The 18508-nt window shown below is 43.0% G+C and overlaps 2 protein-coding genes across 2 annotated transcripts; one reads left to right on the top strand and one right to left on the bottom strand.

Moving 5' to 3' along the window:
- Positions 1 to 363: 363 nt before the first annotated feature.
- On the bottom strand, positions 364 to 15616 carry MONOS_9429 (putative 5'-3' exoribonuclease 1). Its single transcript, XM_067879930.1, has 3 exons — positions 15529 to 15616; positions 15410 to 15474; positions 364 to 15295 (listed from the first exon to the last, which is right to left on the bottom strand). The coding sequence occupies exons 1-3, from the start codon at positions 15549 to 15551 to the stop codon at positions 744 to 746; spliced, it is 14640 nt and encodes a 4879-aa protein (XP_067724272.1). The 5' UTR covers positions 15552 to 15616; the 3' UTR covers positions 364 to 743.
- A 669-nt stretch (positions 15617 to 16285) lies between these two features.
- On the top strand, positions 16286 to 17957 carry MONOS_9430 (uncharacterized protein). The gene has a single exon (XM_067879932.1). The coding sequence runs from the start codon at positions 16319 to 16321 to the stop codon at positions 17546 to 17548; it is 1230 nt and encodes a 409-aa protein (XP_067724271.1). The 5' UTR covers positions 16286 to 16318; the 3' UTR covers positions 17549 to 17957.
- The last annotated feature ends 551 nt before the right edge of the window (positions 17958 to 18508 follow it).

The following is an 18508-nucleotide window of genomic DNA, read 5'->3' as shown; positions in this document are numbered from 1 at the left end:
GAGGAAGGCTATGAAGATTGCATTGTCAAGATGCGCTGTTTCAAAACTGTTGGGATATTTGGTGACCATTTATTGATTCAAAACATTGAAGATTATTATCTTTGGTGATGAATCATGTGTTTATATCATTTTCTTCATTTTTTTATTTATTTTATTTTATTTTATTTCTCTCTCTTTTTTTTTATTCAGACTTTTGATCGTAAATTGTGAAAGTTTCAAAGACTTCTTTTGTCATTCCTCTATAAAGCTTATTATTTTATTCTTTGGCAGATGTTTTGCGATCATCTCTAACAATTCTGTTATTTATTGGAGATTTATTTACTTCATTTTGATTTTGAAAGCTTTTTGAAATATAAATCAACATTTCATTTGTTGTTTTCGGTTTTTTTTATTGTTTCAATGAATTGTGATGCAAGAATTATTCAAAAGCAAGCATTCTCTTTTTGTTGAGTTTTTTTCGTTTTCATTTCTATTTCTCAAATAATCTGTGAAAGTGGTGTTTGCATTTTTTTTTTTAATAAAATAATTTCTTTTTAAACAAGCTTTTCCACAGACAGAATTCCATGGCATCTGACACTTTTCATCAGTCTGTTCATTTTTCTAATAAAAAAAAAAACAAACTCAAAATTCATTCAGATGAAAATAATTTGTCCTTCTCATTTACTCATTTCCATCCACTTTTTCATGGAAAATAAAACGATAAAAATTGAAATGAATGTCAAAAAAAAGTTCCTTTTCAATAATTATTTCTTCCCCTCTGTATTGAAAAATGGATTGTATGCGAACTTCTGATTTGCCAAGCTGTGAGTGCCGCCAGGCTGGGTTGTTCTGGCCTGTTCTGCCTGCCACCTTTTGTGCGGATCCTGAATAAATGAGGAAGGTAGCGGAATGCGCGTGTTATACAGCGACGCATGATGCAGCTGCGAGACAGATGAGCCAGCTGTGCCAGCTGAAGAAGACGAGTGAAGCATCGACAGAAACGGATCATCCAATTCATCGTCCATTTCGAAGGAGAAAGGAGAGCGTGCCTGCGATGGCACAGACGACACAGATGCATTTTGTGGGGCAGAAGGCAGCGTGCTGGCTGCTTTCCTTTGCGATGGTTGAGCTAAGCTGTCTTTTGCAGCTGAATTGGCTGTGCTTGTGTGGTTCAGAGAAAGTAAAGGCTGAGGCATCGAAGCTTTCTGCAACAAAGTCGGTCGTCTCATATCGTTTTGGGCTTGTCCTTCGCTTCTGAATGCTCCTTGCTTCGCTCCAATATCATTCGCTCTCTGCTGCTGCTGCTGTTGTTGTTGCTGCTGCTGCTGCAAATACTGCTTCTCTCTCATCTTCCTCTTTTCCTCTTGTTTTTCCTTTTCCATCTCCACATCTCTGTCACCAACTGGAATGTGCACAAAAAGCTGTGCTTCTTCCATCCCTTGCTGTACTTCCATTCTTGCCCCAGTTCTCTCTTCCTTCTTTTCCTTCCTTTCCTGCTTCAACCTCTGCTCAGCCAGCACCGTGGGATCGATGTGTGGATAGAACAGCTTGTTCCGCTCGCCTATGTCGTGTATGTCGAGCTCGTCTTGCTCATATCCCAGCCCAATTGGGTTGGATGGCATTGCACCTGAAGATGAAGAAGAAGGAAGATTCGGCTTCACAGAAGATGCTGTTGTGTAGCGGAGAATATCAAAATCATTCGAAAGCGATGCTTTGATCACTCTATCTGCTTTCTCCATCTGCAGCTCTTCTGCCGTCTTCTTCGCCTTTGTCTTTGCCTTCTTCGGTTGTGCCATTGCTGCTTCTGTGCTGCCAAACAATGGAGGCATTGCGGCTGATGGGAGGGCGCGAGGCACAAACACAGGCGAGTCAATCTTTAGCTTCGATGGAGGAGATTGAGGTGAGGTGGAGGAAGAGGAAGAAGGATCAGAAGAAGAAGATGATGATGATGAGCGAGCAGTCAGCAATGGAGGAGGTGGTGGCGTTTTCAGAAGGGGAACTGCAACGGGAGGCGGAGGAAGAGGTGCTGAAAGCAATAATTTCAATACTTTCTCCCTCTCTTTTTGCTCTGTTTCTGTTTTATCAATCGATTTTTTGGTGCTGTCAGGCAAACGAGGCATCGGATTATAAGAGAATCTGTTTGAAGAATCCACATTTGTTGAATAAGAAGAAGATGATGAAGTTGATGATGTTAATGATGGAGGAGGCAGCAATGGAGCAGAAACTCTTGCAGTAGGAGTTGGAATAGTCGCAGCTACAGACGCTTTATTATTCACATCCCTGTTTCTCTTCTTGTTCTTTTGCTGACTTCCCTTTGCATCAACGGCAGGTGGTGGAGGAAGAGAGCCCATCATCAGCGACATCACCTGCGCTGTTGAGGAAGTTGTGGCAGATGCTTCCATTTCTGATGCTTTCTTCGACAGCTCTGCCATCTTCTGCTGCTTCACGCGCTTCTCCTCTCGATTCAGCCCAGCCTTCAGACCAGCACTCGCAAACAGCTCTTCAATCATCCGCTGTGCCTTCTCCTTCTCCTTCTTCTTTTCCTCTTCTCCCGCATCCGCATCTACTGCTACCATAGACTGTGCTGTCATGCTCATCCTCTCCCGATCCACCTGCTTCAGTTGCCGCTCTGCTTCTCTCTGCCTCTTCGATCGCTTTGTGGCTGACGGTCCGCTCGCTGTCAGGTGCGGCGCAGCGAATGAGCGGTCGCGGAGTTCAGTGTTGGCCACCAGATGGGGCATAACTTGGCTGGACGAGGACAGACCCAGCGTGTCTGACAGCAGCGCTGCCATCTCTTCGTCTTCTGCCCCACCAAACCCTTCTTCCTCCTCAATGCTCAGCGTGATCCCTCTGTTCTGCTTGCCTCCTCTTCTGCCGTCTTCCACTACTTTGCCTGCTCCATTCGATAAGCTGAGTGTTTTGCTTTTTCCTCCAAACACATTCGGCTGATACGAAAACTTCCCTGCTTCTGAATCCATCCGATCTTTCTCCTTCAAACCAATCCCATTGATAGCAATAGCATCATTGCCTTCATTATCGTAATCTTCTTCGTCATCTTCGTCATCCAGCACAAACCCAGCCTCCAGCTCCCCGCTCAGCATCTTCTTCTTCACCTCCTCCAACATCTTCACCCGCTTCTCTGCTTCCTTCCTGTTCCACTCATCCACCTCGCTCTGTAGCGGCGTCGTGTGTGTCAGCGGAATCGGCAGCAGATACGACTGGTTCATCAACGCCTCTTTCTTCGGCCGCATCTGCTTCGCCAGCAACTGCGACGCAAACGTTGGCTTTCTCACTTTCGGCTTTGGAAGAATTGGAACTTCGGTTTGAGAGGAAGAAGAAGAGGAAGAAGAGGAAGAAGAAGAGGAAAGTGACAATGCAGCTGGCTCCTTTGAAAGCACAGGTGGTGACAGAGGAGGTGACAAAACCGGTGTTTCATTGCTTTCATTGGATGTCTGTTTTTCTTGCTGCATCTTCTTCTTCTTCTCTTCCTGCTCTTTCTTCCTCAGCTGCTGTCTTTCATAGAACGATAACGGCTTGGCAAGCGGCTTTGCTGACGCGTCTGGCAAGATTCCTTCTTTGTCTGCTTCTTTTGCTTCTTTCTCTTTTCCTTCTTCTCCTTCTTCTTCTTTCTTCTTCTCTTCAGCAGCTGATGGCTTGTCTGTTTTGAGCACTTCTTCTTTCAGTTTCTTCAGCAGCTGCTGTCTTTCATAGAACGACAGCACTTTTGGTGGCTTTTCTGCATTTTCTGACTGAACCGTTTTGTCCTCTGAAGAAGATGAAGATTGTGTCATATTTGCATTCTCTTGTTTTTGTGTCTGGCTGCTTTGGCTGTCCTTTTGAGCCTTCAGCAGCTTCTGCCTTTCGTAAAATGACAGCACTTTCGTCTTCTCTTTCGCTCCTTCGCTTTCTTTCTCCTCTTCTTTTGCTTCTTTTGCTTCTTTTGCTGCTTTCGGCGTTGGCAGAAGCACATTCTTGTTGATAGCTGTCTGCGCAGAGCTGTCTGCTCCTTCATTCTCCTTCGCTCTTCTCTCTTCTTCCTCCTTCTTTCTCAGCTGCTGCTTCTCATAAAACGTCAGCACTCGCCCTGTTGTGCTTCCCTTTGAGTCGCTTGATGGAGTGGGTAGCAGAGAAGAAGACGACGAAGAAGAAGAAGAAGATGATGATGATGATGATGATTGCAAAGATGTTGGTGTTGGCAACAAACCAACTTGTGATGCTTCTTCTTGTTTCGATTTGGAAATTTGAGGATTCGAAAGAAGAGGAGCAGAAGATGGCTTTGATGGAAGCAAAGAAGAAGGCGGCGGAATTGCAACAGAAGGTTTTGAGATTATTTTGAAGGAAGGAGAAGAAGAGGAAGATGAAGAAGGAGTATAGTTGAATTGAGAAGAAGAAGAAGAAGAAGAAGTTGAACTTTGTTGGCTGCTTCCCAAAAGCGAGGCAGGAGGTGGAATTGCAACTGACGCTTTTGATTTTCCAGAAGAAGAAGAAGATGATGATGATGATGAATATGAAGAAGAAGGAGAAGACAACAATGCAGAAGAATCACTCGATGAATAAGACGAAGCGAATCTTGACTGGCTCTGCTGCGATGAATATGAACTGAATCCAGCACTGTTGCTCTGATAGCCTCCACTCCTGTACATTCCTCCTCCTCCTCCTCCTCCTCCATTTACACTTCCTCCATACCCTCCATACCCTCCATACCGTGACTGCATCAAATACACTGGCTTCTGCCTCTCCCTCTGGGTGAGTGGACGAATTGCATACTCCATCAGCACTTTTGGCAGACGAGCATCTTCCACAAACGGAATGACAATCTTCGCGTCTTCTTTCGTCTGCTGCTGAATCTTCATCTTCAGCTGCCTTTTCTTCTCAGCTGTGTTTTCTCCCTCATTCAGCTCCTTCTTCGTCTTCTTCAGTTCTTTCCTTCTTTTTCCAGCAAGTTTCGAGTAGAACCCAACAGTCTTGTATTGCGTGGGAGGGATGGGGAAGATCGGCCACAACGTCAGCCGATACAACGAAAACGCAGATCGAATGAACTGATCAGCTGAAAGACGAGAAGAAGAACGTTGTTTTGAGGATGTCAATGAAGAAGAAGAAGAAGAAGAAGAAGAAGGTTTAACCAACTGTTCATTGAATGCCTGCTGCACAATTGAAGACACAGAATCTATCCCATTCTCCAAAAGCATTCGATATCTCATCTTTTCTCTGCCTGCAATGTTTTCATACGCCTTCTTCGCTCTCAACTGGAATGTGCTGTACTCCCTCAGAACATCCTCAAGTGACAGAGACTCCGCAGAAAGTGGGGCATAAAGATATTCCTCTTCTCCTTCTGCTTCTCCTCCTCTTCCTCTTCTTCCATTCACTTCATTCGCATCATCTTTTCTCCCCTTTGCCCCTTCCTTCTGCTGCACAAACGTCGCATATCTGTACAGACTGCTCACACACGCCACTGATCCCTGCATCAGAGGCGCCTTCCCGTGCAGATCAGAGCCATTCATAAACGGAGCATCCCAAACAACATCGACTGTCTGGTTCGGATTCAGCGCACGTGAAAGATGTGAGTCGCCGCTGAACTTGTCAACACCCACGCCTGCTGGCTGTGTTAAAGGGGAAGGAGCATTTTTGGATGGGTAGAGGAGAAACGGGTGGGTGGAGGAGAGGACAGAGGAGGTGCGGAGTGGAGATGGGGAATACACAGATGAAGAAGAGGAAGAGGAAGAAGAAGATGATGATGATGTGGATGATGATGGGAAACGAGAAGAATATGAATTCGAAGAAGAAGAAGAAGAAGAGCGATATTTTGACAGCGCAGAAGCAAACAGATTTGGCAGTGGTTTTGAAGAGTTCGTATTTGTATTCAGATTTGTTGGTGGAACAGTCGAAGAGATCAGAGCATTTGAATAAGACTCATTCTGCTTAGAGCCAAAAGTGCGTCCACTCATCGCTGCCTCCTGCTGCAGCCATCCAACACTCCCTTCTTTCTCCTTCTTTCCCTTTCCTCTCTCTTCCTCTTCCTCTTCCTCTTCATCAGCACCAGAAGCAGCAAACTGCTGTTCCACATCGCTGCCAGACGCTGTGAATGTCGTGGAAGACACGACAGTTCCAGTCAGCCCGAACGGCACCGCACCTGAAGATGACACATTTACCACTCTGTCTCCCACTCTGAGCTCTCCTCCTGTGTATTTTGAGGTGCCAATGACAGAATCGCTGGAGGATGTGATGAGAGAAGAGAGAGAGACACGTGCTCGCACAATCAGATGGATGGCCTTTGTGGGGGTGTTGATGGCGTGGGGAAGATGAGGGAGACGAGAGGCATTCTTTGAAGACGATGCGTCTTCATTGGCTTCTTTGCTTGTTGTTTTGTCTTCAACTGCATTTATCTTTTTATCATTTTCTTTCTCTTTCTCTTCATTCCCCTTCCTATTTTTATATCTCTTATCAATAAACTTCTTCTGCACGCTCTCTTCATCAGCACTCGTCACAATCCTGCCCCACCCTGTCTCCTTATAAAACCTCATCACCGACTCCACCCCTTCCTTCGTCGCAATCAGCGTCGTGTGTCCTGCATAGCCCCGCATCGCCCTCTCCTTCTGCGCCGACGAGAGAAATGACACAAGCTCATCGAATGCTTCGTGTGTGCCTTGTGGAATGATCTGTGTGGCATTCACTTTGCGAATGTATGAGGAGGTCTGGCCAGCAGCTACAGAGGCAGATAGAGCAGAAGAAGGCGAAAGGAAAGAGCCAACATGCGAAGACGACGAAACAAAGGAAAAAACAGAAGGAAAACGAGTCTTGTACTCACGAAGAAGATCAATGGCAGCGTCAGAATAATCAACTTGACGTGTGGTTGAGTTGAAGCGTGCATAATAAGGCGAATGGATGTTTGTTTTTGGATCGCAAAAAGGAAAAGCAAAGTTGATTGTCATCATCGGAGGCATTTCAGATGCCAAAGAAGAAGGAGCACAAACTGGATGGAACATTTCAGTCACAGAAGATGGGGAGGAAGGAGAAAGAGAAAGAGAAGAGGGAGAAGGAGAAACAGAAGGTGAAAGAGAAGAAGGAGAAGAAGGAGAAAGGGGAGGCGTGGTGAGAGGGGAAAGAAGAGAAGGAGAAACAGAAGAAGCAGTGTTTGGATTAGCCAGCAACGAAGAAGACGATGAAGAAGGAGAAGAAGATGCAGAAGTCGGAGGAGACAGAGGAGGAGTGGAAAGACTTGACTGGCTGTTGGGAGAAAGAGGAGAAAGAGGTGTCAGAGGCGACGGTGCATCTGTCTTTTGCGAAGGAGAATAAACAAATTTTGAGGCTGAAGCTGAATTTTGTGTGGTTTCTGTGCTTTTTCCATCGCTTTTCTCTTTCGCCGAAGCAAAAAGCGCTTTCAATTTCTCCATTCCATTTGATACTTTATCTTTCTCTGCTTCTTTTTCCTTTTCTTTCTCTTTCTCCTTCTCTTTTCCTTTCCCCTTTGCCGAAAACGCATTGAATGAGAAGTTCCTCACAGTCACCACAAACACGCTGGTGAGGCAAGCAATGGCAACAGGAGTCGTCCCAACAATGGCAGCAGCTTCGTCGAGGGTGTACCAGTTCTGTGCTTCGGGTGTGAACGGAGAGAGGAACTTGGTGAAGAGAGAGAAAGGAGGAGGGAGAAGAGAAGAGCTGTGGGAGGAGAGGGGAGAAAGAGTGAAGGAAGAAGAAAGAGAAGAAGAGAAAGAGGAAAGAAATGAATGATACGGATGGATGGACACATGAGGAGGAGATGAGGCATCAGAACTGTCTTTCTCTGACTGTTTGTTAAGAAGAGAAGGAAGAGAAGGAAAAGCAGGCAGATAAGAAGAAGGACACGAATGAGATACAATGTGTGCACGAATGAGAGAGGGAGGGATGTTTGAGTAGATGTTTGGAGTGAAATGAGAAGAAGAAGAAGAAGAAGAAGATGTTGAGCTTAATTCTTCATCATTTGGTGATGGATTCAAAGTGGCAAAATGCTCAGAATAAACAAGAGCATTGTATTCCAACTCCACAATCACGCAATCTCCCTTCAAAGCTGTCGGAAATGCCTTCCTTCTCATCTTCATCGACTCCAACTTGTCTTGTTCTTCGTCTCCTTCATCTTCCTCGTCCCAGAGTGACGAAACTGCTTCATTCTCTTCTTCTCTTTCTTCTTCTTCTTCTTCTTCTTCTTTCCCTTTCTCATTCGCCATTCCACTTTCCCTTTCCCTTGCCATCTTCCTCCTCATCTTCTTGTTGTGTCTCCTGCTGTTCTCGTCCATCCTCCTCACATCCTCAGGCGATGCCACAATTCTTCCCCCAACACCCAGCAGAGCAAGCGGATGGGGTATAGACAGAATCGGCTGAGGCGCTTTTTCTGTCTTCGTGTCAACAATCTCTTCTTCATACTCTTCCTCTTCAACTGACACTGCTGTGGCTTCTGATTCATTTGCTTTCTCTTCTCCTTTCTCATCTGCCTTCTCTTTCTCCTTCTCCTTTTGCTCCTTCTCCTTCTGCACCCATCTCTTCCTCTTCTCCTTCCTCCTCACAGTCTTCTCTCTCACTGCTGTCACTGACAGCACTTCCACTCCTGTCCCTCCAACAACAACAAGCCTCCCAACATCAAACAGATGGCGAATGTCATTCAAACCGGCTGATTCAGTCGAAAGCGCTGCAGCAGACGCTGATGAAGTGATACGGTTGTCGCTTTCATCTTCTTCTTCGTCTTCATCGTCTTCTTCTTTTAGTTTGCCTTCTTTTGATTTTTCTACATTTTCAGTTTCTTTTCCCAATAATTCTTCTTCCTCCTCTTCATCATCATCTTCATCGCTCTCTTCAACTTTTCCTTTTCCTTTTCCTTTTTCATCTTTCTCCTTCTTTTCCTCGCTTTTCACAGTTTCTGATGTTATTCCTGTTCCAATTCCCAAGCTCAACCCAAACTGCTTTGTGAGTATCTTCATCTTCTCTGCCTCTTCCTCTCTCTTCTTCCTTCTCTCTTCTCTGATCTTCATCAGCTTCTTCTCCTCCTCCATCCGCTCTGCCACTATCAGCATTTCCCTCCTCTTCCTCGTCAGATCAATAAACCTTCCATCATCCACAACAGGCAGAGCTGTTAAAAGCTGAATGGGAACACACACAATGCCTCCATCGTCGTATTCAGGAACAACACGAAGATGGCTCATTGAAGAAGAAGATGATGAAAGAAGAGAAAGAGATGAAGAATCAGTTGACAAAATATGACGTTTATGTTTCATTTTATTTTGTACTGAGTCAGCTGATGAAGAAGAAGCAGCATTGTTCAATTGCTCCTTCTTTCTCTTCTCTTCCTCCTCTGCTTTCTTCTTCTTCCTCATCTCTTCTGCTTTCTTCTTCTGCTGCTGCCTTCTCGCTTCATTCAGCAGCCTTTCCTCTTCGTCTGCCTCATTCACATTCACAACCTCTTTCGACTTGTCAGAAATGACACACAATCCAATTCCATTCTTCCCTCCTCTTCTTCCTCCTGACGTCTTCTTCGGCTTCTTCCAGTCTGCTTTGTTCGTTTTGCCTTCTTCTTCCTCATCGTCTTCATCATTTTCTGAATCGTCTCCTTCTTCATCATAATAATCATTTCCTCCCTCATTCATTTCACTTCCTCCACTCCTCTTCCCGTTCCCTCTCCCCTTCCTCCCCTTCCTCCTCTTCTTCTTCTCTGCTTTCTCCTCCACTTTCATCGCAACCAGCGGCTGCACATAACACAGCACATTCACATCGCCTATCTCCATCCCTCTTCTCTGCAGCAGCTGCTGCTTCAGACTCTCACACCTCGACACAAACTCTGCCACATCTTCTTTGGACTCCCGTGTGTGTGTGGTGGAATAAGGAGAAGGGGCATTTTGAGAGGGAGATGAAGAAGAAGATGATGATGAATACATTTGTTGTTTAGCAGCAAACCCTCCTTTTGCCTGTGAAGTTGTCTGAGCTGATGCCTTCTGCTGCTGATTCCATGGGTTCTGCACAGCCATCGGGTTGATTGAGACTGAATGGTGTTCCAATTGAGAAGATGTCTCCAGAGGAAGAGAACGGCGCAGGATTTTCGCTTTGCGCTTGGGGGGAATGAAAGACAGAATGGAATTGGGGAAGAAAGGATCGGGTGTGGGATTGGACTTCAAGGAATAGGAAGAAGCAGCTTTGCTTTGCTTTATATTATTGTTATTATTATTATTAGCAGAAGATGATGAAGTTGTATTGTTTGCTGTTCCGTTTGCTATTTGCTTATCGTTTTCGTCGAGTTCAAACACAGAATCGTCTTCGCTCTCGTCGACAAGCTCCAATCTCTGCATCACATCTTCCTCGTCTCTCTCTTCCATCTTCGCCAGCCTTCGAATTCTTGCTGCCTCTCTTTTCTTCTTCTGCTCGGCTGAGTTGTATTTATTAGTCATATTTGCTGATCCATCCTTATAATTAGCTCCATATCCATCTTCTCCTTCTTCCTCTTCTCCCTCCTCATTAACATCTTCCTCATCCTCTTCTTCTTCCTCCTCTTCTTCTTCTTCCTTCAACGCCTTCGGATTGAGCACCCAACCGCCAATTCCCTTTGCCTCCACTCTGCACACTCTCCCTGGTCTCAGATGAGGATAGTTGAAGTACACAACAGCTCCAACAAGAAAGCGAAGGAGATACGAAAGATGCAATGGAGGAATTGTCACAGAGGCAGGGAAAGAAAACGAGGTTGTTGAGATTGAAGAAGAAGAAGGATCAGCAAGAGAAAGAGGCCGTTCAATTGATGTCTTTGATTTCTGACTGCCCCAATAGCTTCCAGAATCTCCTTGACTGCTGACAAAATTAGACTGGTTTGATTGATGTTGTGTGTTCCTTTCATTGTTGTATCCAATCCCTGCGTGTTGCGGCCTTCCTGATCTTCCATAGCTGTTATTGCCACTGCTTCCCCAGTACCCTCCTCCTCCTCCTCCTCCTCTCCTCTCGTTCTGCATGTCTCTCTGTCTGTCTGTCTCTTCTCTGTCTATCAATGCAGCTGAAGGAAGTGTGAATGGATGGTATCTGTGTGACACAAACAGAGCATTCTCCACATTCAGCACACGCGACGGCTGTCTGGAGAGGAAAGAGAAGACTTGCGCTTTGATCTCTTTGATGACTGAAGGCAAGGGAAGAGGATCAGTTGCTGGAGGTTGGGCTTGAAGGAGAGGTTGTTGGGTTGTTGGTGATGATGATGAAGTTGATGATGATGAAGTGGTTGAAGAAGACGATGAAAGAGAAGAAGAAGATGAAGAAGAAACAGGGATTGAAGTTGAATTAGAAGTATTTTGCTTGTTCTGAACAGGTTTTACGTTGACGTTAATGTTCATTCTGCTGAACAGTTCCATGAATGGATCATTCACACGAGCATTTTGTGCTCCTTGTTGTGTGTTTGGTTCTCTTCCACTTCCAAATCGAGCATTTATTCCATTCAATGATGAATTTCCACTCAAAGAAGAAGAAGAAGAAGAAGAAATCTCTTTACTTTCTTTTCCTTTCTTCTTCTCCTCCTCCTCTTCTGATGTCCCTATACCACTCATCCCTTTCACCCCTCTCATTTTCGATATCATCAGCTCTGCATTCATTTCGCTGATGCTTTTCTTCTCGTTCTTCATCTTCAAAAGCCGGCTTCTGTCTGCTTTTGTTCCAAAACGGCGAAATGGCACGATTCTTTCTAGCCTGTCGCCTCCACTCAAATCCAACGGCTTCTTCTTCTTCTTCTTCTGTTGGCTGTCGTTCAATCCATTTTCTGTTCCATTGAACTGAGAAGAAGAAGAAGAAGACATAAAATTATTCGATTTCTCAACTTCTTCCTGATCCATCTCGTCCTCTTTGATCATCTTCTTCTTAATTCTTTCCCAGTTGAATGTGACTCCACTCACATGCTGTGTGTGTTTGATGAAGAATGACAAAGATGCTGGATGAAGTGTGTAAAGAGAGGGAAACCTGGCACGTGGGTGATAAGAAGGAAGGATGAATGAAGAGAGAGACAGGCCTCGCTCTCGCCAGGGGCGGACAAGAGAAGCAGAAGGAAGGGCAAGTGGCTTTTGGAGAGAGAAAGAGGAAGAAGTGAAAGAGGAAGAAGAAGAAGAATGAAGATGAAGAGGAGAAGTGCTTGATTGGAGTGAGTATGGCGGAGGAAGATAAGCAACATTGGCGTATTTTAAGAGAGAAACGATAATTTTGAACTCTGTTCGGAGGAAAGATATTTCTGAATGGATCATTCGCGTGTTTGATTCTGACTCTTTCTCTTTCTCTTTTGCTGAAGCTGATGGCGATGATGATGATGATAAAGTTTTATCTTGCTCATTCGGAAAGGCAGTAGCTAAAAGATTCGGAGGAATAAACGAAGAAGACGGAGTCTGCAAAGCAGGTGGGAAAACAAGATTGTGCAACTTTTGGATTCTTTCTTTGTTTTGCATCTTCATCCTTTTGAATCTCTTTATTTTCTCTTCGATTTCTTTCCTCTCCGCTTTCTCAGCTTGCTTCCCTGTCTTCTTCTCTTTCTCTTTCTCTTTCTCTTCCTCCTCCTCCTCATCCTCATCTCCTTCCTTCACCTGGTCCACCACTGCCATCATTCGATCCAACAGAGAAGTGTCTGCCAGCATCGGCCGTGTGTCGTGGGGCACCGCGGGCTGCTGCACAATTCGGCAGTTGGAAACAGAAAGGAAAGCAGGATGGTCGATTGGGGGAGTCAGAACAAAAGAAGGGAAGAGATGCGACAAGAGATGGGTGTGTGAAGGAAGAGGGTGTTTGTATAGAGAAGAGGATGAGGCAGAAGAAGAAGAAGAAGAATTAATTCCATTTGCTTCTCCTCCGTTTCCTCTTTCGTTCTCTTCCTGTATGAACGAGATGAGCATCATGTCCATTCTGAAGTCTGGATGATGTGGAGACCGAAACAAAGTGCTGAACTGGTGCTGGTTGCGCCGCAGCTCCAAACTCGACAAAAGAGGATAGATCGTCTGCGCCGTCTGCTTCAGCAGCTCCACATCGATGAATGGCAGCACACACACCCCTTCCCATGGCATCTTGCAGAACTCCATGTCAACTTCAAACTCCTTCGGATAAAATGCCGCGATCGGAGAAATAAAACGGCGCGAAACTGTTCTAAGTTTTGTTTTCTTCTTCTTTTCGATTTGTTCGCTTTGCCCTGCTGCGGCTTTACCCGCAGCTGAAGAATAATCTTCATTGATAGCTTTCTTGTTATCATCATCTCCTTCATCATCCTCATCCTCATTCCCATCCATTCCTCCTCCTCCTCCTTCTCCCACAAGCAACGCACTCCCCACAAAGTTCCCTTCCTCATCCACTTTCTGCCTCACCACCACTTCCTCGCTCTGCATAAGCGGTCTGAACGGCGCTGGAAGCAGAGCACACGACGCTGTCGGCAGCACCGCCAGCAGCTGCTCAAAGGGAAGGAGAGGTTTGTCCTCCACAAAGGCGATGGGGGGGAAGGAAGACAAGTCGCACAGATCGCACAGGAGCGGGGCGTAGAGGTAAGGATAGAACCAGCCCCAGGACGGGCAGCCAGAGATGTAATAGGAAAAGACCCACTGGATGGACTCTAAGTAATGGAAGACGAGATCGCGGAAGGGCTTGTGCTGCGGAGTGGAGGTGCTGTGCAGACTGAACTGCCGCTCACGCGATGGATCAAACACAGACGAGCGCTTGGGGACAAGTGAATGAGGAGAAGAAGATGATGATGATGAAGACGGTTGTGATTGAGATTGTGTGCTGCTGTATTGATCAGGCCTTTCGATCAGCCCTCCTTTTCTCTCCCATTTTGATGATGTGCGCGAATAACCACCAAGTTCTTTGTTGCCATAATAATAGTCTCCTTCTCCTTCTTCTTCTCCTTCTCCATCTTCCTCTCCCTCATATTCCTCGTCGTCTCCCCTCATTTCTCTTGCAGCCTCTCTCAGATGGTGTTTATCCTTCGAATGCACAATGCACGCTTCAGAAACATACAGCGGTGGCGCAGAATACCCGAACTTGCGCTTGTAATACGAGGAACGCCACGAGGGGCATCTCAAAGCGATGTCAAATGGAGAAAGATGAGGAAGCTGATGAGGAGCAGAGGCATGTGCAGGAGAAAGAGAAGCAGCAGATGTTAACGGTGTGCCTAATGCATTAGCACTGGAAGTGCTGTCTTGCTCCAAATTTCTGTGTTGTGTGTTCTGTTCGACGTGGTCACAGCAGATTCTGTCGCTCTTCTGCTGCATCCCTTCGCCTCCTCCACTCACCCACTCACCGTCTTTCCATTCGCCTGCGCCTTTTCCAGACGAGCGTGAATACGACCCTGACCCGAAAGTCTCTTCGTTCTCATCGAGCTCAGCAAAATGGCTCCTTTCCATCGACGCCAGACCCTGGCAGATCCTCTCAAAAGACCGGAAATCCACTCGCCCGTGGTTAGTGATGTAGTCTGGCAGCGACGGCAGCAGCTCCACATACAACTGGAAGATCTCACTGAGCGAGCCTGAAGCAATGTCCAGCCCAGGCATCTTCGGAATAAAGTCGTTGCCCACAAAAAAGCATAGAAGCACGAAATCGTCAATCAGCCGCTCGAAGTCGTACTCGAAGCGCAGGCGCCCTTTCACCCCGCTCAGCTCCTTCTCCAGATACTCTCTCAGAAGTGTAATGTGCAGAAACTGGAATTGTGTTTTGTCCGCTGTTGGCCGGTCGTCTTCTTTTCCCCCGCCTCCACCGCTATTGGCACTCCCAAACTTAACTTCTTCTCGAAGTACCACAAAGTTTGGCTCGTGGGTAGCAAGTGACAACATAATCAGATCTGCATCTTGCCCGTAAATGCAATGCGAAGTCGATCCGTCATATCCTGGCTGGCTTCTCTGTGCGCGAATAAACGACATGATCTTGTGTTCTCCTTCGCCAGGTGTGTCACATCCAGACACAACAACACTAACACCAGCCCAGGCTTTGTCGGTACTCATTTTTATTGATGCATAGTATTTAAGCCACTCCGATAATCTAAACATAAATTCTGTACCAGGAGTGATGCAGTTACTATCAAACACCTCAGTTGGTACATCTTCCCCTTTTGCTCTTGCTTCTTGAACAGCTATTTCTCTATCACGAGCTGTTCTAAAACGGCGAGATCGTTGTTGATTCAGTTTTGCACGTGGAGCAACACCATCAACAGCAATATAAAGAAGCTTTTTGGGCTTAACTATCTGAAATAGCCTATCAATGTATTGAAATATTCCTGCTATCATTTCTTCATCTGTTAGCTGGTGCGTAATTCCTTGATTCCCATGCGTTGCGTTATGAATAATTCCGTTTGAGTCAAGATATAAATTGTCTAATTGTTAAATTTGCAAATGTTTATTATTTCGTTCAATAATTGTTTTACAAAAAAAACATGACGTTTTTCAAATTGAATAAAGAATTAAAGTCAAATATTTAAGAGAAAAACCGATTTCAGGACAAGTAAAAACATTAGCTGGCGATAAAATCAACGGATATCTCTCGCTTATCCATCTGCGCAACAATGGTGATAATTTTACTTAAAATGATAATACATTGTTTCAATACCTGAATAATTTTGGTATTCCCATTTCTCAATCTCTTTTTCGCTTCGCACAAACAACAATAAAATAATCTTCTATCAGTGATCTGAATTATGTTCTTGATCAATATTCTCTCATTTCATTCATTTGCCTTTGTTGAAATATCCTCATGAAATCAATCCATGAAAGCATCATTATTTCATGATATCAAAGACATATTGTGCAATTCAAATAATCCTAATTATAATCATTTTTTAGTTTTTTTATACAAATAAAAGTCATTTCTGTTTCGATAAATCGTGATATATTTTTTGTAATTTTTATTTTTCATGATTCGTATGTCTCTCTATCCAGTACGTTTCTTTTTGAAAAAACAAAAGAAAAGAAACTTTGACTAAAAAAGGAGAAAAAAATTTAATATGAAAAAAAATTTAAAAAAAAAAAAGACTTTTTTTCCTGACAGATTTCCAAATTATAATTTGTTCGCAAAAATTTATAATTAAAAAGAAAACAGATTAAGGTGGGAATAAAATCATTTTTTCGAACGTGTGAAATCTTTTATTCGATAAATCTTATTTTTTTTCTATTAATCAAATCATGATTGTTTTAATGATGAAAATTTCACATGTTTCTATTAAGTTGAACTTCGAATATTTAAAGCGATAAAATGTTAAAAGACAACAAAACATAACACAAAGTTTTTTCTTCATAGACCGAAAGATATTTCTTTTTTGGAAAAAAAAAAGAAAAACAAAAATTACTTCTGTAACTTTATTAAGGGTAATCATTAATTGAAAGAATAAAAGATCTGAAAAATGGATAAAGAATCCTTTGAATCGATTGAACATAATATCCCGCAACAAATAAGGGAATTTGCTGCGCAATTGCCAGAGGATCTTAAGAATAAATGTATAAGCCTCTTTTCAAAGTTCTTGCCTTCTTTGCCATTGCCTATCGACTTGGAAAATTTTTCAGAAACACTCAGTATTGCAGAAAAGGCAGAATTTTGGAAAGTTGTTTCTCAAGTTCAGGCTCAATCAACAAATTCCGTTCCATTGCCAAGTTTGCCCACATCAGATAACATTAACGCATATACTGCAACACCACCAAATCTTGAGGGAGTTAACAATTCAGTTCCAGTTGCAGGTGAAATAAGTTGTGATCCTCCTACCAATTTGGGAGCTGCTGCCCCGAAGAATAAATGGGAATTAAGCTTTGTTGCTCCAATTATCGACGAAGAAGGCGTACCTTCTCGGCAATTCTTTTCTCAGCTAATGAAAGGGATCAAAGCGGTAAAGGAGCCAGAAAAGGAAAAAATTCCATTTTTACGTTCGACAGACGTTCAGCGCGAAGTTGCCAGGAAATCAATAGAAAATGACACTTTTCTAAACGATAGATGCCTTGATGAAGATCAAAAAGCTGTGATAACCGAGTTCAAACGAATTTGGGAAAAAGAGAAGAAAAGGGTTGCTTGCAATAATCGATTTTGTCTCACAGAATCAAAAGTCTTTATATTTTTGATGCTCCTGCTTGTTGCTGGATTTGTATTTTTATTTGTTGGAACATCCATTTCGGGGAATGCCGGAGTTGTAATGATCATCATTGGAGCATCTTTTTTCACGTGCTTTTTATTTGTGTCATTTATTAAATGCTTTTCAACATGCATGGATTCATGGGGAGTGGAGAGAGACTTGTCGTGGAGTACATTTTCGAGCGAATTGAAAGGAGTCATGCTTCCATGTGTGGAGCATAGAATTCAAGACTGGAGAAGAAAAGAAGAGTGGAGATGGCTTTTGTCAAAAGAAGAAAGAAAGTTCGAAGAAAAAATCGATAGAGAGGAGGAAGAAAGAAAAGAAAAGGAAGAAAACGAAAAATTAAGCCATGAGGCTGCAATTGAAATGGAAAATATGATGGCAAAGCAAGTAATGTTAGGAAGCGATGGAGGAGCGGGAAATCTGAAGAGTAACAATTCTGCCAGAACAGTCGAATATGTGGAAGTTGGAGCAGAAGCAGGAGCAATTATTAAAGATGATGAATACGCTTAATGCGCACAAGCAAGCTTTATTATTGAGGTTTTTTCTAATTGTTTACCATTTATCACTGTTAAATTTGAGTGTACGTGTTGTAATGTTAATGTACATTTTCATGTTTGTTTTGATTTTATTTAATTTTAATTTTTCTTTCGAAGTTGGTACTTTCTGCTGTTTAAGTTTATGTTGATTTTTTATTGGCAATTTCTTGAGAGAGTTTCTTTTTTTATTTTTTTATCATTTCTTCAAAGAAAGCATTTTATTTTATGATTGTTATTCAGAGTTGTTTTTGTATGTTAAATTTTTCAGAAGGGTTTTTTGTTAATTTGTTGAAATGTGAATTCGATCTGTCGATTCATATGAACAGATTTTTTTCAAATAAGGAAGCTTTTTTAATTATTAACAGATGCTTCATGCAAGAGTATTTTTCGATAATTCGAATCAAATTCATCCAAAATTTCGTTGACTTTGAAAATTCATAATAATTGAAAATTCTCCTGGCATTAATCAACAAAAATCCTTTGAATATATTCTTTCAAAACAAACAAGACTGATCATTTTCTGAAACACACTTTTGTCCAAGTTTTGATCTTTTCAAAATTCAAATGTTAAAAACGAAAGAAATGTTCAAAATGCTGAAGCAATGCTTTCAAAAAATGTTCTTCCAAAGAGTTGGAACAATCAATATTTTCCTTTGTGGATTTGAAGATAATTAAATTTCAAACGATAGAATTCTTTCTGAGAGAAATAAATTTATCAATTCTTTCAATAAATTTTTATCTTATTTTTTAGATTTTAATACATCAATTTATTGATTTTTTTTCTAATAAAATATATTTAAAAAAAAAAATAAAAAAAAATTAAGTTTCAATTTGCTTGATAATTCAGATATTGATCCAAGAGCAGCAACTTCTGAATAATAACGAATCAAATAGTGAATTTCAAAACAATAAAAAGAAATTTTTTTCTTTCCTT

This window comes from Monocercomonoides exilis, assembly GCF_001643675.1.
Source record: "Monocercomonoides exilis strain PA203 chromosome Unknown scaffold34-1095894, whole genome shotgun sequence".
NCBI classification, from domain to species: domain Eukaryota; phylum Preaxostyla; order Oxymonadida; family Polymastigidae; genus Monocercomonoides; species Monocercomonoides exilis.
Note: the sequence above shows the minus strand (reverse complement) of the source record. Positions and strands in the feature narration are given on the sequence as shown.